A 27,719-nucleotide genomic window follows, 5' to 3' on the forward strand; every position below is an offset into this window, starting at 1 on the left:
GTCCTTCTTGATTCACAAGGCCGAGCATCGCTAGCCCCATGTGCAATAGCAGCTTGGTAGCACATGTGCTTTTGTGTCCGCTTCTCCTTGTTTGGGAGTACAGCTTCATGTGCACATACAATGGGGCTCTCACTTCGTCAGCCCCGAGAGTCGTGCAAGCTAGCCTTGTGGTCTCATGGCATCTTGGGAGAGTGCACAGATAGTTGTAGCGGTGGACTATTTTTTTAATGGAGTAGATGTACCCACGGTAAAAGCATGCAATTCTTACTTCATTGATATGATGAAGGAGATTGCAGCCTTTGGACCATCTTACACCTCGCTCATGTGAGGCCTTGTGCACCACAATTTCGGTGATAGCGAAGTCTGCCATACAGCAGGCTTTGACTCTCATCAAGAACATATGGCTGAGATGTGGTGTCACATTGATAAGAGATGGATGGCGTGACACTAGGAGCCGCTCTATTCAGGACATCATTGCATACTCTAGAGGGCTGGGTTTTTCATTAAAGTTATTGACAATTTAGGGGGGGGGGGGAAGTCAGCCCCTGAGAGGTTGGCTAGCTTTTGGATGGAGTCCATTGAGTACGTGGGGGCAAATAAAGTGATTTAGTTTGTTTCCAATGTCCAACAGTGCACATGGAGATTCTTAAAGAGAAGGCCCACCCTCAGCTTACTTTCACTTCTTGCAATGGTACATGGGCTGAATCATCTATTGAAGGACATTGGTAAGTTGGATTGGGTGGATATCCTACCATTGATATGGTTAATCTTATTATCTCTTCCATCACTTGCCACCACTATATTTTTGCTATTTTTCGCAAGAAATCCCTAAAGAATCTCTTGATATAATTTCATCATGTGAAATGGCTTTTAAAGATGAAAACCCATTTGAGGCAGTTGCTTGTTTCTTCTGAGTGGGATGCATGGTGTGAACTTAATTGTGTAGGGGCTCAGAGACTTGAGTCCATTGTTTTGGATGACTGGGATGATGTTGGCCTATTGCTTCACGTACAAAGCTTATTCTCATGATGTTGAGGCTTCTTGATGGGGATAATCCTTGTATTGGGAAAGTGTATGAAGGATTGGATAGGATGATTGAGACAATTCAAAGTCTAGATGCTTTGTATCCTTGGAGGAAGGAGTTGAAGGACTTGCAACCTCTTGATGGATATAGAATATCATTCACCTTTAGAGAATGGAGCCTTTGTCTTGGACCTAGAATTTCAAGGGGAGGGGCAAGAAATGGATATAGAGGTGGTGCAAGGATGGGAGGTAGTATTGAGACGACTTGTCTGAAATGCAGTTGATAGGAGGAAAATGCGGGAGGAACTGCCATATTAGGCAAGGAAAGGACTCAAATAGTGATGCAACAGAGCATGCTCTTGAGCATGAGGATGATGTTGGGGCCTAGTGGCATGGCCTCTTTTTCTTGTGTTTTGCATATTATATGCTTGCTAATCTATAGTATTTTGCACGTTATGGCATTATGCACTTAGTAATCGTCTTACATCTCAGTTTTCTATGGGTTTTTATGTGTGTTTAAAAGTTTAAAGATGAAATGGAGATTTTAGAGGTGCTAAAAGTGGTTTTCTTTTCATATTTTGATGTACTTTTATGTAATTTGATGATGTGTCATATTATGTGGCGTTCCAGTTCCCATTCCCTATCCCCCCTTTCCGAAATGTTTCTGTTCTAGCATTTGACATTCTCAGCCCTGGTAACTAGGTCGCTAGGGCCCTTGCTGAGTTCTATACTAAGAAACTAAAAAGAAACTAGCTAGAACTCAAAACTAGTAGGAGATGTGATTGACTATAACCTTGGTGCCTTGGTAGTCCTCCATGGGGTTTGACCTACCTTTACTTGTAGGGGATTGAGGTCCTCATCCATATAGACTTCTAGATGATTAAGAAGTGCTGCATGCTAGTGTCGCTAGTCGAGCCTGGGTATCTCTGAAGCGTATCTCTAGGGGCTGGTCTCTGGTGGGTCTGAGATGCGAGGCCCCCTCAATCCCGGGGTCCTATCCCCAAGGATGGAGGTCACAAAAGTGGTGGTGTCTGTGACAACGAATGGGCTGTAGGGAATCCTGGAAAGATTCTACAAATGGATGCCATTCTCCACATGGAGGAGTTATGACACGGCCAAAGAGTTGGTTCAGGTGCAAAATCCAAAACATCACCTAAAGACGGTGAAGCCTCCCAGCGTATCTGAAGGCATCAGGAGGCAAGCCAGTGGATAAGAAGATAAGACTTCAAACAAAGGGCAGGGACATCTACCAATGAAGGGAGAGTAGAATTATGGCTTCAATAAAAAACCGGAATTCAAAGGGTTATCACGGCTAGGTGGGAGGATGCGTGGAATGGTTGAGATTTAACGGAAAGGTTGTGGCATGTAGCCTCAGGGCTGGCCAAGGTTGCTGCAGCAGTGATTAGCCTAGAAGAGGCATTGCAGCAGGAGATCTTGCCCTCCTCAAATATATTTGTACGGGAAGGCAGGGAAACCCCTACTTGTGCTTTGGAGGAATGGCTAAGGTTAACCTTCACTTGCATATGGTGGCCCATCAAACAATCTGTTCTCTTGTTTCATTCACATTTTATGGTTTTATCTGTGAATCAAAACCAACAGGCACATTCCAAGGGTACGTGCAACAGCTAGCTAAAAGATGTACCCTTCACTATTCAGATTCTTTAAAGAACTAACGCTGGCTTAGTTTACTCAAAGCCTTGTATATTAGTTAAGCTTCACAAGGTGTTGGGTAAGCAAGAAATGATCTTTGTGTTTAACGCTAGAGCTTCTGCCTTGAGGATATCTGTTGAAGAAGAAATTCCAATCCGCATTGATTGCATGTTTGTTTTGTCGTTGAAGGGTGAAGCTTCTAGAGCCTTTTGTGCTATTTACTGCTTTGTTAGGATGTACCTATTGAACCCAGCTTGTGTCTGACTTTCTTTCTTTGTTGTTTCTCCTTCCCTCAGGTATTACAGAGTCAGTCGACAAGCAAGGACTTAATGGACATCTTAGAGGAGGCTGAAAGGTGTGTTCCAAATTTTAGTTTAGTTGGCCTGTTTTGTAAACTTAACACTGATCGTTTAATTTTGGGCCTGTTTTGAGAATTTTTGGAGGACTCAGGAGTGAAGAAATGGAACTCAGTAGTATCAGCTCTAAAGTGTGCATGCTAATCACATCTTTTTGTTCTATAAGAATTGCATGATTAGACTTGGTGTTTTAGTTATTCCCTTTTCCTAGAGACTGCCCTTTGTCATTGGTTTCTGCTTCTACATCTACGAATATTCCGCTGGATGTTTTTCTATGTGTGTGAACTGCAATACTCAGCAGCACTGAAGGTTCAAGAAACCATAATTTGTATAATGTAATCAGTGCTAATAATGATGCAGTTTGTGGATATGAATGCTGAAGAATGGGCTTTATACGGAGATAAGCTTTATTTGTTTAAGTTCATAAAGCGACATAGTTGATGCTCAAACCTTGCATGTATTGTGAGAGTGTATAGATTACAGACAAGGTTGAAAGCCAGTGTGAATGCAGGTTGTCTTTGCAGAATGAGAAAATATATTTAGAACTGCGTCATGTTGTCGAGGCTGCACAAAAGTGGGAAAGCAAAGCTGCACAATATTTGGAAAATGGAGCTTCGTTGGATGACTACAGAACACTCCGCAGGTAAGTTTGCTATTGTTTTGGTGTAATGCATAACTGCTGTGTGTTTCCTAGAACCATCTTATTTCGATACTTTCCCAGTTTCTGCCATGATTTTTGAGTATCTGAACTATTAATGCCCTATGCAATATCAGGGACTCTGGCAAGATATATGCATCCTTATCTGGATGGGTTGACATCAATATCAGGATAATGCGAGCGGAGTCTTTTTTGCATTGTGCTCAGCCTTTTTTAAATCGAAGTCTATATGTGGATTCTGCTCTCTATCTTGACGCACTTCAGGTTTCTGAGCAAGCATTCTCACGTGACCATTGTTAGGATGTGTTTAACTTGCTCTACAAGGTTTCTCTCAGCTCATCACGGTGAAATTTTTTGCTATTTGATGCAGGAGTTGGTCATTGAATCCCATGACCTAAAAGTAAACTTGCCCGAAATACATCGTATTCATGCTCTTCATGACAATGTTGGAGCGTGGAGAGAGAGGGCTATGATATTAATACAGTCTGCCAAACATGTCCTTCAGGCATCTCAGCTGAATGATTGTTTTAACACAGATTTGGCAGTACAGGAAGTGAATGGAAGGATAATTTTGGAAAGTGATCAATTACTCACAAATCTCAAGAATGTGGTCGACGAAGGGCAGGCTGTTGGATTTGAACTTCAGGAGATGGAAGAGTTGCAAATTCTAATTACAGCAACTAAATGGAACGTGAAAGCATCGAAGTTGATTTCAGGATGTCCAAGTATGCAGGTGATTAAAAACATGATATCTTGAGCGTCACTTTGAGGGTTAAAGTCTTGAAAGGGATGTTTGGAATATATATATCTCTAAGGGTGTGTGTGAAGGATGTCTCGCAGTAACACTTCTTATGTGCAGGAGTTAGAGAGCCTTGTTCAAGAGGCAAGCACCTTTTCAAGCTATGTCGGCCAGTTCCAATTGCTTCAGTGTGCTCTGAGCAAGGCAAAAGAATGGTTTAAGAAAGTTAAAAGTGCTTTGCAAGGAAGGGATTCAGAAAACAGATGCACTGTGAGGGAACTGGAGGAACTACTTACTGAAGCCAAGGTACTCATGACAAGGATTTAGTGAAACTACAACTTACTGTATGTCAATCACAGCTGCTTGCTTCCGAGTGTTAATTGTTTGCCGTTATTTTGATAATACAGGGTCTACAAATCTCCGTCTTCTCAGACATTGCTTATCTGGAAGAGCTATTAACAACGCACAGGTATGCTGTTCCCGACAGTTGTCTTATTGGTGTTATCATAAATACAACACGGTTGTTTGGATTTAAGTATATTAGATATGTAGATGAAAAGAGTAAGTGTATTTGCAGAGCCTGGCAAAAGCAGATTTCAAAGTACTTGTACTCCCAAGATCAGCCTGTATCATGGGAAGAGTTGCAGCATCTGCAGGTAATACATTTCACGATTTTTTAATTAGCCATAGTTAGCGTTTCTATGTATCCCATGAGTTGTAATTGATGTATCTCAAAATAACTTGGCAATAATGGTTTGTAAGGAAGACTTGATGGGAATGCAATGAGAAATATCCCACTTGAGCCTTTGGCAAGTTTACAACTCAAAAATGGCTCTTGCGACTTACTTCAGATTACTACTTTGATGGCTTTGGTTTCATTATTTTGTACAGCTTTATTTTGAATTTCTTCTGTTCATAATTGTTAAGTGAAGCTTTGTAAAGTAAAGCGAATAATCACCTGCATTTGGGCAGGGTCTCACTGCCTCAGGTTTGAGACAGGGCAGTGGGATAGAAGTCTCCGCAAGAACAAACTTGTCTAACAGAAACAAAATTTGTAAAAACATAGAACAACATGCATTCGGTCTGAGGCAAGCAGGTACTCTTGAAGCTCTCGATTGAATATTTTTCTTAAAGTTATATGCTGTGTCTTTGCATAGAAACAAAAAAGATCGCTTGAAATAGAAAGTTCGAACTTGTTGAGACTTGGCAAGTTCAGGAGCAGATCCGTGTTTCTTTGACAATGAAACCTTCTGAAATGTTTAGAAACATTTTGGAGTTTCGATTTCAATGAAGTTTCAACCTACAAGCATGCCTTTTTACATGTTTCAGTCTCTTACATGCCATGTTTTTGCATTTTTAGGGCTGATGGGTATAAGGGGTGTATGTGGCACCTTTTCTACCAAAACGTTAACTTGGAAGTGAAAAGACTTAGTGTTTTGCTCTTTTTCTCTCAACAAAATGGCACTGAACCTCAATGGGCTTTGTTCAAGCAACATTGGATCCTTGGCTATGAATATGCAACTCTGGTTGTCTCAGCTCAAGGTTGGGGGGACAGTTTGGTTGAGAGCATTTTGGATGACATGAGTTAGATTTGTCAAAACACAAGCAGTGAAACCGGCCTCTAATCACTCAGAGGGCAGTGGAACTAAACCTTTAATCACTTCAGCACTTATTTACAGCTCACAAAGCATATATCACAACCATTAACCATTGCATGATCACCATTTGGCATTTACCCATTTGTTCACAAACAAAACCATTGAAAAAGGGATGGAGGCTAGAATGCCCCTGCTCAACAGACATAGACAAGTGCACCCGATTGGCCCCAAACACCGTGGCGCCCCTTTTGGTATTTCTTTATATTTCACAGTGAAATGATTACAAGTTGCATCTGGGAGACCTTCCCTGCAATTGAGCACGCAGCCCCAATTCACTAAGCCTTCGCAAGGCTTTCAAGCATAGAATACCATCACATAAGTGTAGATGCGAAACGAAGAGAGAGAGTGAGAGTGTAGGTACAGGACGAGTCAAAGAGAAGTCATGTCAAACTTAGATAGATAGATAAGGTTCCTAAACACAAGTATAAAGTACTTGTATCTAGGCCTAGGACTAAGTGTCCTAGGTGTCACATAGGACTAGGTGTCCTATGTGGCATAGAAGGCACTAACACTATAAGTGCCTACACTTATGCCTACAAGGCACATACCATGGCCTATAGGGCATCAGTAGAACCACCAAAAGATGGCCTATAAAACCCCCTCCATGGGATGGGCTGAAGTACTCTGTAAATGTCTCAGAATACCTGGTAGTTTCTGGTCATGGTGGCACATGTTCATCCAAAAGGATATAGCCACCTATGAATGTACAAGGAATGTCAGATCATGTAACAAAGGGAACCAAGTGTAAAGCCTATCGGAAGACTTCGAACCTCGGACGAGGAAGTGCCTTTGTAAACATATCTGCGATGTTGTCCTCTGTGGGAAGATAGGACAACTCTATGTCTCCTGCTGACAACCACTCCCGAACATAATGATAGTGAACTTCAATATGCGTGGTACGCGCATGAAACACTGGGTCACGCACAATGGCCAAAGCACTCTGGCTGTCAGTGTAGACAATAGTGGAGGATGTCTGGCAAATACCAAGATCTGTAAGTAACTGTCGAAGCGAAACACACTCTACTGTAGCAGTGAAGGCTGCCTTGTACTCAGCCTCACAACTAGATGTGGCAATTGTCGGTTGCTTCTTGCTGAGCCAAGAAATACATGAATTGCCAAGCAAAAAACAATTGCCAGTATGTGACACTGTGGTGTCGGAACATCCTGCCCAGTCACTATCCGTGTAAGCATACATGGTAAGTGAACCCTGATCACCATAGAAGAGGGCTAAATCCTGAGTGCCTTTGAGATATTTGAAGACTCTCTTCACTGCCTGCCAATGCTGTGAATTGGGCATGTGCATGAATCTGCTGAGCTGAGATACTGCATACTGCAAGTCAGGTCTGGTGTGACATAAATAAATAAGGCATCCAACAGCCTACTGATAAAGAGTGATATCACATGGTGGGCTCCCATCATGAGCTGAGAATTTGAAGCCAGGGTCCACTGGAGTAGAGATTGGCTTGCAATCCTCAAACTGAAAACGATCAAGGAGCTGTCCAATATACTTGGACTGAGACATCATGATACCCCCCTCAACATGAGCAAACTGAATGCCCAAATAATAATGGAGCTGTCCCGTGTCTGACATGTCAAAAATCTGCTGCAAATCAGCCTTGAAAGCTGCATTTTGATGAGTATCTGGGCCCGTGATAAGCATATCATTCACATATAAAATCAGCACTAAAAAATCAGATCCACTCCCACGGAAATAAAGAGTGGGTTCTGTGGGACTATTCTGAAAACCAAGGGATAGTAAGTGTGCATGAATTTTGGCATACCATGCCCTGGGTGCTTGCTTTAAACCATAAAGGGCTTTTCTAAGCCGGCAGACCTTATTTTCAGAATTAACAACCTCAAAGCCAGGAGGTTGTGTGACATAGACTTCTTCCTGCAGATCCCCATGAAGAAAGGCAGTGTTGATGTCAAGTTGGTGCACTTGCCAATGATGATGGGCTGCAATGGCAATGACATATCGAATGGTAGTAATCCTGGATGTGGGAGCAAATGTCTCCTCAAAGTCAATGCCTTGTTGTTGGGCATACCCTTTTGCAACAAGACGGGCTTTGTATCGATCTATGCTGCCATCAGATTTCCTTTTTAATTTGTAGACCCACCGCGTTCCAATGGCATGCTTGCCAGATGGGAGATCTACTAATTCCCAAGTGTCATTTTTGGCAATAGATTGTAACTCAGCTTTCATTGCATCCATCCACTCTTTGCTGTCAAAAGCATCTTAATGGCACAAAGGCTCTTCATTGCAAGCTGTAGCAAGGAGTGCAAACTCAAGAAAGTGACCATGCTGTCTATTCCCTGATCTTGTCCGGGCAGCAAAAGGCTGATCTTGTTTGCTGTCCCTCAATGTGTCAAGAAGCCATCTGGGAACTTGCCTTTGCTGTCTATTGACAGCTCTTTCTTCAATGACTGCATCATGAGTAGTGGGATCATTTTGTGCCGGAAGAGAAACCTGCATATCAGCATGAGGTTGAGGCTGATTATTGCTTTGTGGAGGGCCTGCAGGAGGCGCATGTTGTTGCTCAAAATCCTCTTCTGATGATGGTAGAGGTAACCAAGATTCAAAGGCATCAAACATGTCAATATCTAGCTTTGCTTTGCAGTCCACAAGAGGAGAAGCTGAATGTTCAGCAAAGATCACATCTTTACTGACAATAATCTTCCCAGTATTTGGTTGATATAACCGATACCCTTAGCTCTCCTGGCTGTAACAAATGAATATGCATTTGATTGCCTTGTCATCAAGCTTATGGCTCAGCTGAGATGGTACATGAACATATGCAAGAGACCCAAAAACTTTCATGTGTGAAAGTGAAGGCTTCCTGCCTTTCCATGCTTCATAAGGTGTAATAGTCTTTAATGCCCGTGTAGGTGATCTATTCAGCACATAGTTGGCACACATTACTGCATCAAGCCAAAATTTATTGGGCAAAGACTTGGCCTTAAGCATGCATCTGGCCATCTCCATTGTGGACCTGTTTTTCCTTTCAGAAACAGGATTCTGCTGAGGAGTGTAAGGAGTAGTGCATGAGTGAATAATGCCCCGTGAGGATAGAAATGCATCAAACTCCTTTGACATATACTCACTCCCCGTATCTGTGTTGAGGGTGACAAGCTTGCATCCTGATTCATTCTCAACCATATTCAGCCATCTCTGAAAGCATAAGAAAACTTCAGATTTGGCCTTTAAAGGATATACCCAGCAATACCTTGTGAAATCATCAATGAGAGTCATGAAATACTTGTATCCTCCAATGGCATTTGTCCTCATTGGGCCATAGACATCGCTGTGTACTAGCTGCAATTTCCTTTGTGAGAGTTTTGGACAATTCTTTTGAAAAGGAAATCGATGCATCTTACCCAAAAGACAACCCTCACACACATGTTTAGAAACTGTGTGAGTCTGAGGTACATCATTTGCCATGTGCTGTGAATGTAGCTTTGCAAGAGCTCTATAATTGAGATGGCCCATTCTCTCATGCCAAAGATGAGTTTTAGCAAGCTGTGAATCTGAAATAGCTAATGCTTCAGTAGAAAGTGCAGCTGAATGATGGTCAAGGTGATAAAGCCCTTTTTGCAAAGTGTCAGTGAGAACTATGGCATTGTCATCACGAAGATCATATACTAGGCATCTGTAGCCATCAAAAATTACTCTGAAACCTGAAGTAGCAATTCCTGAAATTGAAATCAAGTTGACTTCAATTTCAGGCACAAAAAGAACGTTTGTCAGAGTGACAGGATGGCTGGAAATGGATGTGAGCTGCACATCTCCAACTCCTTTTACAGCATATGAAGCATTATTGACACATGTAACAGTCCCCCCTCGAGGTGCATTAGCTAGAGAATGAAACAACTGTCTGCAAGATGTGACATGCTTGGAAGCTCCACTATCAAATTACCAGGACTGAGCATCATTAGCAGCAAAGAGTGCATCAGCTTTGGAGGGATCAAATGAGCAATGGACAGCCCATGCCCAATCATCTTGAAGAGCATGTGCATGTGAAGCATCTGCTGGCTCATGGGATTCAAGGGCGTGTGAGGCATTCACTGTCAATCCTGCTTTATTTTTCTCCGAAGCAATGCGCTTCCTGCATTCTGAAATGTCATGTCTAGGCTTGCGACAATAGTTGCATCTTTTCTTCTTTCCCTTATCTGCTGTATTTTTAGATGCACGGGAGGAATTGCAGCTGCTATGCGTAGAGGAATTGCAGCTGCTGTGCGCAGATTTTCGCTTGCCCATAGGCTTGGAAGCCTTGCCTCTTCTTCTCTGCTGCTAAGCAAATGCATAATCAGGAATAATGGCTTGTCTGTTAGCTCTACTTTGCTCTTCCTGCAAAAGCAAAGTAACTAGCTGATCAAAAGAATAGTGGTCTGGATTACCCATGGCCACTAATCGAAGGGTTGTAGCAAACCCTTGATATGTATCTGGTAGTCCATTCAATGTAGTACTGACAAGCTGTGAATTTGGCACCACCTCATCAATGTCGGCAAGTTGTTCCATGAGGTCCTTGACCTTTGTCAAATATGCATCCATTGACTCACCTTCATTCATATTCACTTCCTGTAATTGCCTTCTCAAATATGCAACACGAGCTTCATTGCGAATCTGATATAGAGAAGCCAATTTATCCCAAGCATCCTTTGTCCTGCAAAACCGGATGTGTGGAATAATGATTCTCTTGCATGATAAAGCAATGCATGAATGTGCATTTGCATCTCTTGCATCACATCTTGACTGTTCTTTAGTTGGAAGAGCAGCAGCAGGAGTGCTAGAGGAAGAGGCATCAGGAGGAGTACCACCTGCAAAAGGTGCAGCAGTAGAACCAACCACCGTAGCATTGGCTGGCCTCAGATCAGCCCCAGAAACAATATTCCACAAATGCTTTGCAACAAGAATATGTTTCATGAGATAAGAACACATCGGATAGTTAGTGCCATCCAACTTATCATCTTCACGAAGAACTCCAAATAAATCTTGATTGTTCCCAGCCATAGCAACTGTGATAACCTGTAAAAGACCTGAAAACCCAAAAGCCTCAAGGCTATCACTGCAAAAAGCTGGCTGTCCCAAAAATGACAGCAAATATCTGCAAATTTTTGACCCAAATCAAAGGGCAAATGCAGATCTGACCCAAATGTGACTGTGACAGGCAATGTTCACTGCAAAAACAGCAAATTTGGCAAAAGCCCCAAATTTATTGAGGGCAAATAGGCCAAAAAGAGGGCAAATGTAGAAAAGCCCCAAATTTTGCTGAAATTTTGCAAATGTGACCCAATGTATGATAATGTGACCCAATGTCCTGCAAATGTAACTTAATGTCCTGCAATCAGACCCAAAGTACTACAATCTAAACAAGAAATTGCAGAACAAGTCCCAAAACTCCAATATTCTTGCAAGAACTTGCAATCAAAGGAGGTGTAAAGAATTGAAAAACCCCAAATTTTTCAATGTCCTACAGATTAGCAAAAGCCCCAAATTTCAGACTGATGGTATGAAGTAAGGTCGCTGTACGACTGATCTGACCCTGTACGGTGCGACGTACGGAATAGCACAATGTACGGACGAAGTACGGCGCAGTATACGGTATACGTACGAAAGGTACGGCGCAGAGTACGACGACGCAGAGTACGATGCAGATAGTACTGTAGGTATGGCGCAGTGTACGGTACACGTACAAGTGCAGAGTATAGCGATGTACTTTTTTAGTACAGTGATGCAACACGTAGGTACGGCTACGTGCAGTACAGACAGCGATGGCGCAGGTACGGCGAAGTGCATGGACGTGCAGTACAGCACATCGACGCGCATGTACGGATGTGCACGGACGTGCAGTACGGCAACTACGCAGAGTATGGAGCAGATAGCGCTGAAGGGCCTCGAACAGGCTGGAAGGTACGCAGATCTGTAAGATGCCTGCTTGTCGACCAGCGGGGCAGAAAAATCTCCAATGAGAAATGGAGGACTCGGGGCTGAGGAGCGCTGGAGGGCTAGAGCAAAACCTGCTCTGATACCACTGTAGATGCGAAACGAAGAGAGAGAGTGAGAGTGCAGGTACAGGACGAGTCGAAGAGAAGTCACGTCAAACTTAGATAGATAGATAAGGTTCCTAAACGCAAGTACAAAGTACTTGTATCTGGGCCTAGGACTAAGTATCCTAGGTGTCACGTAGGACTAGGTGTCCTATGTGGCATAGAAGGCACTAACACTATAAGTGCCTACACTTATGTCTACAAGGCACATACCATGGCCTATAGGGCATCACTAGAACCACCAAAAGATGGCCTACAATAAGTGCACTTAACCCATAGGCTCAACCCAAAGGCATTCTCTTTTTCGAGCACAATTCCATTGGCTGTCCAGATGCAATCACACTGCACCCCAGCTGCACTCTGTTTGAGTGGTTTCCAGAGGGCATTCGCAAAGCTTTTCAAAGCTCCAAAATAAAATCAGCAAAGTACCCAACCAAAGAATGACTCATGTAGCACTGCCTGGGCACCTGTGAGCCAAGAAAGAGGCGGCACACGAGGCCAACCAATAGCTTATGGCAAAAAGAAATTGTTGTAGCAAAATCACAACTCACCAAGCCCCGAAAACTCGAACCAAGTCCTCAATTGCCAAGAGGACATAGTAGCCAATGCCCAATTGCATTCTCAACCAAAGAGGAGTGCAAAGGCATGAAGAAAGAGCATTTACAAGAGCCGACTAGTAAGAATTTCACTAAAAAATGCGAAAAGAAGCACTTCTGTCGCGAAGAAGTGGGAGTTCTTGGGCTCAAAAGAAGTGTGCTTCAGAGAGGAATGCATTGAGAAGGTTTTGGAGAAGTTTCATTGCCGGAAAGTCCTCCAAAACTGAGAAAAACCAGTCAACCAGCGCGTGGGACCACTCGAAATTCAACAGAAAGCTGTAGCTTTGCAAGAGGAGAGGCCCATGAGGCGGTAGAAGCAAAAAGGTCCAGAAAAAGCCACTTTTGCAAATTCGACCAGCAAAAATTACGCTTATGTGCTAGGCACCATGCCGCGTTTAATTACACATTATTAAGCCCACGCTTGGACTTTTAAAACCAAAGTTGTCACGGTCTTGTAGTACATTAAAGTACTTAGAATTTCACGCCCCCGTGACATACCCCTCTCTGGAAACAGCAAACCATAGTTTGCTGCCCCAAAACATAGGAGCGAGCATGAAATATAGCATAAAAGAGTATACAAGAAAGCCGCAGCTATAGTATACAGAGACAGTGAAAATATGGCTAGGAGAGGCATGCATCCATCCATATACACTGCTCAAAATCTATGTGATCCTCGGCGATCAATAGTCAAGATGCATCAATATCATGAAGTCTCACAGCAGAAATACTGTCAGCTCAATATCTCGGATGAAACATATAGTGTCATCAAGCGACCTCATGAAATCACAGTGAGCCCGTCTGTACTGAGGGAGTGGAGGTGCTACCCCCCTCTCGAACACCAGGTAATGCTCTAGACGCTCGCTCTGCTGAACTACCTGTAGGAGCCTGGACCGCAGTTGGCTCTAATTGGAAAGCATCAAGGTAAAGCTGCAATATCCCAGGTGAATCTGCCAGTTCACCTTCCTCCATCCATTTCGCATCAAGTGATGGGTAATTTTGAAAATTTACCAAGTAGCGACGGATAACTTTACCCTTGAGCTTTCTATCCCTGTGTGCCAGAATCTGCTCTGGGACCAGAAGTTCATCCTGTTGAGAAACAATCCTGAAAATCTAAAATAAAAGCAGCCCTTTCTGTATCTAAAGCAGAAAGAGTAGAGTTTTCCTGAACTGGTTGGCTGTCCTCTTTGACAAAAATCAAGTACGCTGAAATATGACGCTTTATTACATTGGAAATACAAGAAGCTGAAACTACAGGGATGGACTCCCCTTTCAACTTTACATAAGTACATGATTTTTGCCTCTATGAGTTAAAGAAATCTTCTTGTTTCTCATCTGCACATCAGCCCCCACCCTGTACATCAAAGGCATCCCAAGCAAAGCATCACACTCTGGCAAAGGCATAATGTAGAAGTCCTCTGCATCCTGATATCCCTGGATATGCATCCTCAACTTGCCAATGATAGGAGTGATAGGTGTGTTGAGTTCAGGGTTGGCCATATCACACATGCCGGATGGCCCCATTTCCTCAGGCTTGATGCCAAGCCTTCCTGCCATATCAGGAGTTATGAAATTTGCCTTTGCCCCAGAATCAAAGAAAAACAAACAATTCTGATTTTTGATTTTTCCCCATGCTCTGCACATCTCAGTCTTTTTCATTTCCTCTTCATCATGTGCATGTGGCAAACTCCCAATCACATCTGGAAGAAGTCCTGCGGAAGGTTTAGGCTTTTTGCCCTTCCGATCAGCCTGTTTATCACCATTCTTATCATCATCTGACCTGTCTCTTTTCTTGAATGGGCAATCATAAGAGCGGTGTCCCTCTCCTTTGCATATAAAACATTTGTTTTGCTCCATGAGTGACTTTTTCTCTTCATCAGATAACTTGGTATGGGGCTGTTTATTAGGCTGTCCACGCCTTTGACCAGCTTTGAATTGGGCTTTTCCTCCCTTTTGAAACGGTCGTTTGCCATAATTTTTATTTTCAGATTTGATGTCCTTATCCTGGTGTTTGGCAGCCCGTTTGTTGTCTTCTTTTTTGCTGTCCATAAAGCCCAAATTCTTCTCCTGCATCCATGCATATGCTGTCCTTGCATTCTCAATTAATTGAGTCATAGAACCCACCTTGGTTTTGATGCAATAATCACGTAGCTCACTAGGCAATCCACAACAGTACCTCTCTATTTGCTCTTTCAAAGAAACATGCCTGTAAGAGCTCAATTGCAGCAAAACAACCCAAAACCTCTTGGTGTAATCATCAAGATTCTTGCAAAGTTTGTATGACAAGTCATGCCAGTGTGAAAGTACTTCAACTTCAAAAGTTGGAGTAAGCCAAGTAGAAGAGAATACTTGCTTAAATTCCAGCCAAGTAGCAGGTGCATCTCCATGAAGCATAAGGTTGGTGTACCACTTAAGTGCATTGCCTTTCAAAAATGTGGCAACCTTCCTCATCTTGGATGCTTCTGTAAACAAACCCCCAAGAAATGCAGCATCAAACTGTTGAAGGAATGTGAGGGCTTTGTACCTGTCCTGTACTCCATTATATGTATCAAACTTGACATGAGAACCACCATCCTTAAATTCTTTATATACATTTGATATTGGCTATCCCAAGGATGGCTGTATATTTGCAGCATTCCCTCCACTAGGGAGAGCCATGCTTGGCTGAACATTAGGCATGGGAGCATATGCTGTGGCTTGCATGCCTGGCTGCATTCCCGTTTTGTCATACCTGGCTTGCTTTCTATGCCCAATTGGTGGTGAAATCAACATAGCATCAAAGATAGAATCTGTACCAAAATATTCAGGTTGCTGCCTTAAATATGGGTGAGGTGGTTGAGCCACATTTATGGACTGCACATTATTATTTTGAGTACCCAAACCAAGGCCTTGTGCTGGCTGCTCATACTGTTGCACTGGCTGTACTTTTTGTACCTCTTTCTCAAGTGCTCTTTTGGGTGATTCCTCTCTCTTGGAAGTCACTTTCGAGTCATTTTTGATGGATGTCCCTCATGGGAAACTGATGCATGAGTGTGCGGTCCGCCATGAGAAGCTGATGCATGTGTGTACTCACTCTTTCCGTGCTTGTGCTTTCTTGATTTCTTCTTCTTCTTGGCATTTGTTTGCATAATCTGAGCCAAATTTTGAGCCAGCTGAGTCAAAGCAGTCACTGCATTTGCAAGCTGTGCATTCAACATAGTAGCATCATCTGACTCACTGCTAGAACTAGTATCACCGTTGAGCTCAGTTGTAGCTTCATGTGTGGCCTGCTCAAAAGGCATTTGTTGTGCTCCCTGCAGCTGTACACACTAGCTGGATCATTAAGGCTTTCCTGCCTTCTCCTTTGAGGAGTTGTGGAGCTCTCTTGCTCATGGGTACTCACCATGTTTATGGTTGTAATATTCAGCTGTCAAAAAGTGCAGCAAAGATATCCTTCCACCAAACTACCGAGGTCCACCTCTTGAGAAAGAGTGTGTGGTATCCCCGGCAATGGAACCAATGAAACCGGCCTCTAATCACTCAGAGGGCAGTGGAACTAAACCTTTAATCACTTCAGCACTTATTTACAGCTCACAAAGCATATATCACAACCATTAACTATTGCATGATCACCATTTGGCATTTACCCATTTGTTCACAAACAAAACCACTGAAAAAGGGATGGAGGCTAGAATGCCCCTGTTCAACGGACATAGACAAGTGCACCCGATTGGCCCCAAACACCGTGGCGTCCCTTTCAGTATTTCTTTATATTTCACAGTGAAATGATTACAAGTTGCATCTGGGAGACCTTCCTTGCAACTGAGCACGCAGCCCCAATTCACTAAGCCTTCGCAAGGCTTTCAAGCATAGAACGCCATCACATAAGTGCACTTAACCCATAGGCTCAACCCAAAGGCATTCTCTTTTCTGAGTGCAATTCCATTGGCTGTCCAGATGCAATCACACTGCACCCCCAGCTGCACTCTCTTTGAGTGGTTTCCAGATGGCATTCACAAAGCTTTTCAAAGCTCCAAAATAAAATCAGCAAAGTACCCAACCAAAGAATGACTCATGTAGCACTGCCTGGGCACCTGTGAGCCAAGAAAGAGGCGGCACACGAGGCCAACCAATAGCTTATGGCAAAAAGAAATTGCAGTAGCTTAATCACAACTCACCAAGCCCTGAAAACTCGAACCAAGTCCTCAATCGCCAAGAGGACATAGTAGCCAATGCCCAATTGCATTCTCAGCTAAAGAGGAGTGCAAAGGCATGAAGAAAGAGCATTTACAAGAGCTGACCAGCAAGAATGCCACTGAAAAATGCGAAAAGAAGCACTTCTGTCGCGAAGAAGTGGGAGTTCTTGGGCTCAAAAGAAGCGTGCTTCAGAGAGGAATGCATTGAGAAGGTTTTGGAGAAGTTTCATCATCGGAAAGTCCTCCAAAACTGAGAAAAACCAGTCAACCACCGTGTGGGACCACTCGAAATTCAACAGAAAGCTGTAGCTTTGCAACAGGAGTGGCCCAGGAGGCAGTAGAAGAAAAAAGGTCCAGAAAAAGCCACTTTTGCAAATTCGACCAGCAAAAGAAGTGCTCAGCTCTGCCCGTTCTACCAAATGCACGGAGGGAAAAGCATATCACTACGAAGGGGAGGCAGAGGGGAAGCCATCGGGCCAAACGGAAGTCGGGGAATCCAAACGGGTGAGGAGTTATGAAGAAAAACGGAATTCAGCTGAAGGAGGCTGAAAAACCAGTCCAAAATCTCAACAAAGGGAGAAGATGAGAGAGAAAACCACACATGTGAAGTTTAGAAGGCCCAGGAAGGTTCAGGAATGGCAAAGGAGCATGTAGAAGGCACTAGAGTCACCTGGAACTCTAGGAGGGCCACTGAAGGTACATGGCCCTCTAGGGGGCCCATTAAAAATGCCACATCATCATTTCCCAACAACTACTCTTTTAATTCCTTGGAATGCCTTTGGGCCTAGGGATTAATTACGCTTATGTGCTAGGCACCATGCCGCGTTTAATTACACATTATTAAGCCCACGCTTGGACTTTTAAAACCAAAGTTGTCATGGTCTTGTAGTACATTAAAGTACTTAGAATTTCACGCCCCCGTGACAAGCAGATTGATACTCTACATCTGTCAATAAAAGTGCTAGTTTTTGGTTAATCCTTGCTTAGCCAAGAAATGAAACTTCCATGAAGCAATAGTCTGATGTAGGCTTTCTAGTATCTGTATCATGTGCCCAATTTGAATCAGAGTGTGGGGCTCATATAGGTAATTAGTGGCATAATCCTCCAAGTCGTTTCACTCTTGTAGAGTGAAGTCTTCTCATTTGATTTGCTCAGAGCATCCACGCTTGGCTAGGGGTCATCATATACCAAACTCCTTCAAAATCAAATGATGTACCAAACTCCTCCACACTCTCCATGTACCATTGGGGAAGGTGGTTGTTCTTCACTGGAGGTTGCAGGGGTTGCGTCTTCAAGATAGTAGGGAGTCTGTCTTCTGAAATTCATTCTTCTCCAGCTCATCTTCATAGCTAATATCCTTTAGTGTTGGTTGTTTTGACCTCTTCTTACTGGTCTTGTTTTTGGAAAACATTGTTTTGCTCATTATTGTTGCCTTTGTGGATGGGTTGTAGGGTTGCTCACCCTCTGGCCCTAGTATCGGAATGGCAGGAAGCAAGTGGGATGGAGAAATTGGCCAGCTTGTATTGCAAACACTGACAATGAGAGAGGAAGCTTACAAACAAAGAGATGTGTGTGAGAAGTACTCACAAAAATAAACATAACAAATTGATGTACTTACAAAATTAGGGTTTTTAGGTCCCATGATGAATTGGTGGTGCCATGTGGCAATCCAAAAATTGGCTCAAATTCTAGACAAGTTGCCCTAGTTGGGCTTAACCGGTGTCAGATTTTAAAAACTCCCAGTAGTTGGTGTAGAAATAACACCCGCATACCAAAATTGAGCATTAACTTCTAACTCTCTCCCTTAATGGTGAATTTAACTCCTACAGCCCCAACATATCCCTTCACAATTGAAACTTCTTGCCAGTGAAAATATCACCTATCTGCTGATTTGTGGTGCAGAAGATGAGATCCTTATCCTGTGATGCAAGCTTCTCCTTGATAAAATTAAGTGCACCTCAACCATGTGGCTTCATACACTGCCACGTGACTGCTTTGTAATCTGCCTCAAAAGCTAATGCAAAATCTGTTTCGTTTTACTGCTCCACGTCATGGCACTTGAGCCAAGAGAAATCATATGCCCTGCGATAGATCGTGTCATCCACTGAACCTGCTCAGTCTGCATTTGTAAAGCTATCCACAAAAGCTGAAGTATCATGAACTGTCAACTTGTCACTGCCATCCATGGGAAATTTGTATATTCTTTTTTGGTATCCGATGGCGGAATTCGTCTCAGAGACTCCAAGTTCACGAGGGTGTTTGGAGATCATTTTGGCAGAAAGCTGAAATTCCGTAGCAGTTTTCTACCCACGTTAGGAGAAAAAATAAAAGATTCATAATCAACTTGCATTTGCTCTGCTTAAGTGTTGTGTTAGTGATGCACAATCTTGGGATCAGTATCTTACGTTGGTGCAGGGTATCTTGAATGAAACTATGTCATCTATCGCAAGGATGCGACCGTAACAAAGAGGCTTTTAGGAAAATTTCAAGTCACACTTTATGTACGCGAGGAAAGGTTTATTAAACCAACAAAGTTTTTGAGACCTTTGAGCAGGTGATGGAGTCAATCAAAGACCAGGTAGCAGAGGCTCAAGCAGAGCAAACCAATGGGCTCCCTTAAGTGAAGGAATTTTTAATAAATTGTAAGATTTTCCTTAGGAGCATAGATTGCAGACAAATGTCTCAAGTAGGTAGGAAGGAGGTGCATGGAGCGCTCCATAGGAGACATGGACCTTTCCTTATAGCTACAGTGGTGAATGAGGTGGTCATGCAACTACATTTAGCAGCATGTTGAGTCGTAGTATTTCATGTGACAGCTTGAACTCATCTAGGTATAGGGTGGCACAGCTGGAGAGCAGGCATTGCCATGCAAGCAGGGTGGGCAGCTGTGCAGGAACAGTGTGGGGTCCAATGGGGTGGGGGCTGTACCATTGTTGGCCTGGGCTGTAACAAATTTGGCTAGTTTAGTAGCCTTTTAATTGACTTTGTAGTTAATACTATGTACTATAGCCTGCTAGGAGATACCATGTGACCAGTTTGGAAAATTATCCCACATGCACAGTTGTAAAACAGCCTGCCCTAATTTCTATAAAAGGCCTGGCTATCCCACATGCACTGATCTTATGATTATACTTCCATTCATTCAATGAAATTGGAATGTAGAGCAGGGCTAATTGGTCAGTTGGGAATTCAGAAGGAATAATCCTTTTCTGTGTCGCTATGGTAAATCCAGCCCCCATGACTTACACGTTCCCCTAGTTGCTAAAAGGTACCCCGTTCTACCCTAAACTTTTCTTGCTTAATTTGGTGTGATTTCTGCTCTTGGTTTGGGTGTTAGTCTGGTCTAGGTGTAAGGGCCAGCATTAGTTCGAAGTAGTTCTGTTTCAGTTGTACCATTTCTTTTGAAATTTGGAGCATGTGTTCTTGAGCTTGTGATACACCTCTGCACAAAAATTGGTCGCAGGAAGTAGTCACAATCTTTGGTTGCCACGTGTCAGCCTGCTAGAAGGTTGAAATTTCAATGTTGTCAGATTTGAAATATTTTTATACCATTGTGATGGGAATGCCTCCCTGCATCAAAGCCAGGAACATGCCCAAACTCATCCTCTAAAAACACAACATAGTGCAGTTTCAATCTCATGAGTCACTCATAAGGTTGAAAACCATAAACTCCATCACGCATAGCAGGGACTAGAATTGTGCCACTCTAGTCTAGACTGCTTGTGTGGCAGCTGTATAGCCCTGTGATGTTTCTAGGCTGTGTGGCATACTGCTTGGTTTACCAGTGGGAGCAAAAGTCTCCTCAAAGTCAATGCCATGCTGTTGAGCATAGCCCTTACCAACAAGATGGGCTTTGTAACGGTCCATTGAACCATCAACTTTCCGTTTAATTTCATAAACCCACTTAGTTCCAATGGCATTCTTGCCAGGAGGCAAATCACACAATTTCCAAGTGTTATTCTGATGGATAGAATCCAATTCAGCTTGCACAGCCTTAAACCAACAATCATTCTGAAAGGCATCTTTATGGCATGGCTTTTCATTGCATGCTGTAGCAACCAAAGCATAAGCGACAAAACTAGCATGCTCTTTCCGGACAGCTGCTCTAGTACGGTCTGGCAGAGGAGTATCTTGTTTGCTGTCTTTTAATGTGTCAAGGAGCCAACAGGGGACCTTTATGGGCTTCAGGATTTCAACTCTTGCCTAGTCAATAGCCGGGTGCACATTGTCTTGATCAATCGGAGGCACATCAGGCTGAATATCATGCTGAATATCTGGCTGCACATGTGGCTGGAAATGACCAACAGATAGAGGAGGTACAAGCTCAGAGGAACATCATCATGAGCATGTGATGGAAACAAAGGCATCAAGCTGTCAAAGATATTTGGGGCATCAACAATGAGCTGTTTTTGACAGTCCAGTAAAGGCATAGTGGAAGATTCATCAAACAAAACATCCCGGCTGACAAAACACTTGCGCGTGCGGGGCTGGTAGAGCTTATAGCCCTTGCTCTTGGAGCTATACCCAATAAAAATGCACTTGACAGCTTTAACATCCAACTTGGTGTGTGTCTGAGAAGGGACATCGGCATATGCCAAGCATCCAAATGTCCTCATGTGAGAAATGCGAGGCTTATGACCTGTTCAAACCTCATGAGGTGTGATAGCCATGCAATGCCTTTGCGGGACATCTATTCAAAATGAACATGAGTGAACTGAATGCCCAAATAATAGTGGAGCTGTCCCATGTCTTACATTTCAAAAAACTGGTGCAAATCAACCTTGAAAGCTGGAATATGCTGAGTATCTGGGCCCGTGATGAGCATATCATCAACATATAAAATCAGCACTAAAAAATCAGATCCACTCCCACGGACATAAAGAGTGGGTTTTGTGGGGCTATTCTGAAAACCAAGGGATAGTAAGTGTGCATGAATTTTGGCATACCATGCCCTGGGTGCCTGCTTCAAACCATAAAAGGCTTTTCTAAGCCGACATACCTTGTTTTCAGAATTAACAACCTCAAAGCTTGGAGGTTGTGTGACAAACTTCTTCTTGTAGATCCCCATGAAGAAAAGCAGTCTTGATGTCAAGTTGGTGCACTTGCCAATGATGATGGGCTGCAATGGTAATGACACATCTAATGGTAGTAATCCTGGATATGGGAGCAAATGTCTCTTCAAAGTCAATGCCGTGTTGTTGGGCATACCCTTTTGCAACAAGATGGACTTTGTGTCGATCTATACTGCCATCAGATTTCCTTTTTAATTCGTACACCCACCGGGTGCCAATGGCATGCTTGCCGGGGGGGAGATCTACTAATTCCCATGTGTCATTTTTGGCAATGGATTGTAACTCAGCTCTCATTGCATCCATCCACTCTTTGCTGTCAAAAGCATCTTTATGGCACAAAGGCTCTTCATTGCAAGCTGTAGCAAGGAGTGCAAACTCAAGAAAATGACCATGCATCTGTCTATTCCCTGATCTTGTCCAGGCAGCAAAAGGCTGATCTTGTTTGCTGTCCCTCAATGTATCAAGAAGCCATGTGGGAACTTGCCCTTGCTGTCTATTGATAGCTCTTTCTTCAATCATTGCATCATGAATAGTGGGATCATTTTGTGCTTGAAGAGAAATCTGCAAATCAGCATGGGGTACTGGCTGATCATTGCTTGTTGGAGGGCCTGTAGGAGGCTCATGTTGCTGGTCAAAGTCCTCTTCTGAGGATGGCAGAGGTAACCAAGATTCAAAGGCATCAAACATGTCAACTTTTGGCTTAGCTTTGAAGCCGAATATTCAGCAAAGATGACATCTCTACTGACAATAATCTTCCCAGTATTTGGTTGGTATAACCGATACCCTCTTCTTTCCTGACTGTAACCAATAAATATGCATTTGATTGCCTTGTCATCAAGCTTATGTCTCAGCTGAGATGGTACATGAACATATGCAAGAGACCCAAAAACTCTCATATGTGAAAGTGAAGGCTTCCTGCCTTTCCATGCTTCATAAGGTATAACAGTCTTCAAGGTTCTTGTAGGTGATCTATTCAGCACATAGTTGGCACACATCACTGCATCAAGCCAAAATTTATTAGGCAAAGACTTGGCCTTAAGCATGCATCTGGCCATCTCCATAGTAGACCTGTTTTTTCTTTCAGGAACAGGATTATGCTGAGGAGTGTAAGGAGTAGTGCAGGAGTGAAGAATGCCCCGTGAAGACAAAAATGCATCAAACTATTTTGACATATACTCTCCCTCCCTATCTGTGTTGAGGGTGATAAGCTTGCATCCTGATTCATTTTCAACCATATTCAGCCACCTCTGAAAGCATAAGAATACTTTAGATTTGGCTTTTAAAGGATATACCCAGCAATATCTTGTGAAGTCATCAATGAGAGTCATGAAATATTTGTACCCTCCAATGGAAGTTGTCTTCATTGGGCCGCAAACATCAATGTGTACTAGCTGCAATTTCCTTTGTGAGAATTTTGGACAATTCTTTTGAAAAGGAAACCTATGCATCTTACCCAAAAGCCAACCCTTACACACATGTTTGGAAACTGTGTGAGTTTGAGGTACATCATCTGCCATCTGTTGTGAATGTAGCTTTGCAAGAGCTCTATAATTGAGATGACCCATTCTCTCATGCCAAAGATGAGTTTCAGCAAGCTGTGAATCTGAAATAGTAAATGCTTCAACAGAAAGTGCAGCTGAGTGATGATTAAGGTGATAAAGTCCCTATTTGCAAAGTGCCAGTGAGAACTATGGCATTGTCATCACGAAGATAATATACTAGGCATCTGTATCCATCAAAAATCACTCTGAAATCTGAAGTGGCAATTGCTGAAATTGAAATCAAGTTGAATTCAATTCTAGGCACAAAGAGAACATTTGTCAAAGTGACAGGATGGCTTGAAATGGATTTGAGCTGAACATCTCCAATTCCTTTTACAGCATAGGAGGCATTGTTAGCGCATGTGACAGTTCCCCCACGAGGTGCATGTAAAGAGTGCATCAACTTTGGAGGGATCAAATGAGCGATGGATAGCCCATGCCCAATCATCCTGGAGAGCATGTGCATGTGAAGCATCTGCTGGCTCATGGGATTCAATTGCATGTGAGGCATTAACTATCAATCTTGCTTTCTTTTTCTCCAAAGCAATGCACTGCCTGCATTTTGAAATGTCATGTCTAGGCTTACGGCAATAGTTGCATCTTTTCTTCTTTGACTTATCTGCTGTATTTTTTGATGCATTGGAGGAATTGGATCGTTAAACGAAAGAGAGAGTGCAAGGTACAAAGTGTCGATAGATGAACAATCATCACGTCAACTAGTGTATAAATGAAAGAAGAGTACACTTATGGTACCTCTACCATCTCGACTCCATAAACAAATGCTTCTTTGATGGGGATGAATGTAAGAATGGCAATGAATTCAATGAATGCTTTAGATCTCTTTGGGGAGAGACTAAAATGAAATCGTTTAGAATTCACAAGCAGTTGTAGCTTGAATGAAGAGATTTTGGACTACTTTTTGATTAGCCTTCTCCTTTAGTGCTAGCCTTCATCATGGCTGAGTTTGCCCTTCACCTCTGGAGTGCCGACAGAAACCCAGTACGAAGACTTTGTATGAAAGGATGCTTAAGTATGTGTGGGTGTGTGGACTTGTATGTGTGAGAGCATATTTTTATACTATGGTCTACACCCACTGTTGGGCGCTGATGACGTTAGTGGGTATGTCATAGTAGCTAGTCCATGCTATGCGTGATGGAGTTTATGGTTTTCAATCTTATGAGTGACTATCGTGAGATTGAAACTGCACTATGTTGTGTTTTAGCGGATGAGTTTGGGAATGTTCCTGGATTCATCTAGGTAAATGCTTTAGATCTCTTTCTAAGTAGGAGCCATTCGAGTTGTTGTTGCACTTGCTACTTCCAATAGTCTGAAGTTTAAATAGATGGATGTGAACTAGGATTTCTTTTGGAGGAAAGGAAACATATATGATGTAGCTTGAGAGTTTTGGAGAAGAAGGCAAAAGGTAAATTTTTTGTGGGTGTTTAAACTGGCTCATTTTGCATTGAAACGAACCACTAGAGCAGGGGAATGTTGGCTCTGATCTTCATTCAAGAATGAGCTTTGTAACGCTGACCCATATTTTTTTGTGGTGCTGCATGGGGATTGCTTGGTCTTTACCTTTTTAAATGTGGTTGAGCTTAGTTAACGTGCATGCTAGATTTCATGGAAGAAATTAAGGCAAAGTAGGGAAGTAGTTTCGAAAGGATGGATTTGCAGTTAATATATTCTTTGTTAGGTTTTGTGGCTTGAACTACATGTCCAAGAGTATTTCTCAAGAGGTTTGACTTCAACTATATGTCCAAGGGCTCAAGAGGTTTGATCTGCTGGGACAGTATGCCATTGAAGGCCTTTAGTATTCCAGTGGGTGCTATGCAAAAGATAATGCATTTCACGACCTTAAGGGCATCAATAGCTGCCGTTACGGGAGGCTATACATATATTTGAGTATAGCCCAACAAGATATTGCTAATGGCTCCCCAAGTAAATAAAGTTATCATTTCAACAGTGTTCATTTTCGTATGGCATATAGTTTGGACAGCAGTTGCTTTATGTTTGGCTGCCTTTTTGATTCTGACAATTGTAGCTCATAAAACTCTTGTGCTAGTTTTTATGTGGGAGGAGTGTCTAACTAGTCTGACGTAAATTTGATCATTATTGTTCATATAGCAAGCATATGTTTTTTCAATTTCTGGTGCTCATACCGTGTTTCTTATTACTTGACTTGGCTGGGTTGCATCGGTCGTCCTCTTTGTAACATCTGACTATATAACTGATTTTGAGAAGTCTAGTTTAGCTTACATCCATTTTCTTCCTTTTCACTTCCTTACTTTTGAGTGCATCAGGAAATGGGGAAGAGGAGCCCAATACACTGTGATGATGCTGAGGTACTAGCAAAGGAAGTCCAACTTGTTGAAGAATGGATATCAAAATGCCACACAAAACTACTCGGCCCATCAGACACAACTTACATCAGGCTTACAGAAATTTTTTCAAAGGTGTGGTTTACTTGTTTAAAGACTGCTCTGCTTTATTTTTACAACAAATCCTGATGTTTCAACTGGTTGTTAATTTAAGGACATATAAGAGTGAACAGCCTCATGTGGCAGATTGCTATATTAAATATGGCTGTTTCATAAATGCTGGTGCTTGTCCAGGTCCAAACATCTGTGGACAAGGCTTTGCAGAAGATGCAGGGCAACACATGCCTTGAGACAGAAGAGTTGTGCCAGTTTTGTGGACTTTCTTTGGACTCTGAAAGCATTACCATGCTAGAGTGTGATAATTGCAAGGACAGGTGGACAAGCTTTTGTTGTGATTATTTTGTGATCTTTTTCATGAGTACCATTAATGTGCTATGTAAAGGACAGGCAAGTTGTTGCTTGTTGCATCAGAAGGTGTATAATGTGAAGTAAAACCTATGTCATTACTGCAAGACAGGTACCACTACTCATGTGTAGAAATAGAGCAGTCCCAAGCGAGGGCTCAAAAACAATTTGTGTGCACCGCCTGTAAGGCCTTTACTACAGGGAATCTTCGGTTTGATGGAGAGTTTTTGTCAAAGGTATACCGCAGATAGCCCATGAGTTATTCTAGAGCTGATTTTAAAGTGAAATAGCGTATCTTTCTTCATAAAAGTTATTGCCATTTAGCAAGATTTGAGGCCATGTTGTGTGTAAAGTGAGAAGCCATGTGATTTTTATGTTAATTGAAGTGCTGGACTTTATAGGCTTGTATAACGAAAAGGCCTACAATTGGTGGGTTACAAGAGCTTTTAGAGGCTGCCAAATGTATAAAGTTCAGGTACCTCTCTCTCTCTCTCTCTCTCTCTCTCTCTCTCTAGCTACACCAATTGTCATGGGTTGTATGCTGCCACAGCCCCATACACTGGAGCCTCTTTGCTGAGACCCTCTTATCCATTCTCAGCCGCCAAGTTGACGTGGTTCCTCAAACAGCATACAAGGGACCACCATGGTGATGCCACACCTTAGGTCCCATCCTCTCCATGGGCTCAGACACTTTGTACTATTGTTGATGCTTATGTTGTATTTATCTTGGGTGCATATGCCAGCTTAGAGGCTCCACCCCCCTGCACCCCCCTCCCAATTCTGCTCATTGTTCTGGTTTTTTATGTCTTATAGACCCTTTGGTCTTTCAAGACTTTAATGAACTTTCTTTCTGTCTTTCTTTCACAACATAGCAGTTTTGTAAATGTTTCTTCTCAAATTGTGGATGTAAAAGAACCACTATTATTTAAATAGATCTTGAAGGGTCTCAAGCAGACTTTAATTACAATCATATCATATCATATCCTGTCATCTCTCTCTCTCTCTCTCTCTCTCTCTCTCTCTCTCTAAATGAATAAACAAACAAGAAAATAAATTAATATAATGTAAACATAAACTAATAAATATATGAGACACTGATGGCTAATCGTTGTCAGGTGGCTGTGAAATCCAATGGGATGACTATATTCAAACTGGTGGACATGTCACTCTTTGTAAATAAAATGCATCTGTGAGAGTCAGTGCAACTTCAATGTTAATATCAGTTTGTAGTTGTCCCATGGCATGTTAGAAACATGGTGAAGGGAGAGAGAGAGAGAGAGAGAAAGAAAGAAAGAAAGAAAGTTTATTTAAGTCTTCGGAAGACCGATGGGTCTATGAGACTGTGAAAATCCTAATACAACGAGCTGCGGTAGTGGAGCTACTAAACGAGCGTCCATACCAATGCAAAATGCAAAAAATGCAA

The 27,719-nt window shown here is 42.6% G+C and overlaps 1 protein-coding gene across 1 annotated transcript in view; it reads left to right on the forward strand.

The window, feature by feature from the left end:
- The window catches only part of LOC147881421 (transcription factor jumonji (jmjC) domain-containing protein), a 76,500-nt gene that overhangs the window by 31,911 nt on the left and 16,870 nt on the right, over nucleotides 1–27,719 (forward strand). Inside the window, exons 17-27 of the mRNA XM_087370167.1 lie at nucleotides 2,970–3,028; nucleotides 3,541–3,672; nucleotides 3,804–3,951; nucleotides 4,058–4,420; nucleotides 4,547–4,732; nucleotides 4,834–4,895; nucleotides 5,004–5,082; nucleotides 25,814–25,966; nucleotides 26,126–26,265; nucleotides 26,409–26,532; nucleotides 26,698–26,771. Of these exons, the coding sequence (XP_087226293.1) occupies nucleotides 2,970–3,028; nucleotides 3,541–3,672; nucleotides 3,804–3,951; nucleotides 4,058–4,420; nucleotides 4,547–4,732; nucleotides 4,834–4,895; nucleotides 5,004–5,082; nucleotides 25,814–25,966; nucleotides 26,126–26,265; nucleotides 26,409–26,532; nucleotides 26,698–26,771 (1,520 nt within the window). The remainder of the gene's footprint in view (nucleotides 1–2,969; nucleotides 3,029–3,540; nucleotides 3,673–3,803; nucleotides 3,952–4,057; nucleotides 4,421–4,546; nucleotides 4,733–4,833; nucleotides 4,896–5,003; nucleotides 5,083–25,813; nucleotides 25,967–26,125; nucleotides 26,266–26,408; nucleotides 26,533–26,697; nucleotides 26,772–27,719) is intronic.

Source organism: Dipteris shenzhenensis, chromosome 31, assembly GCF_047967505.1.
Source record: "Dipteris shenzhenensis isolate YYH24624 ecotype China chromosome 31, Dip_SZ_1.0, whole genome shotgun sequence".
Classification (NCBI taxonomy): domain Eukaryota; kingdom Viridiplantae; phylum Streptophyta; class Polypodiopsida; order Gleicheniales; family Dipteridaceae; genus Dipteris; species Dipteris shenzhenensis.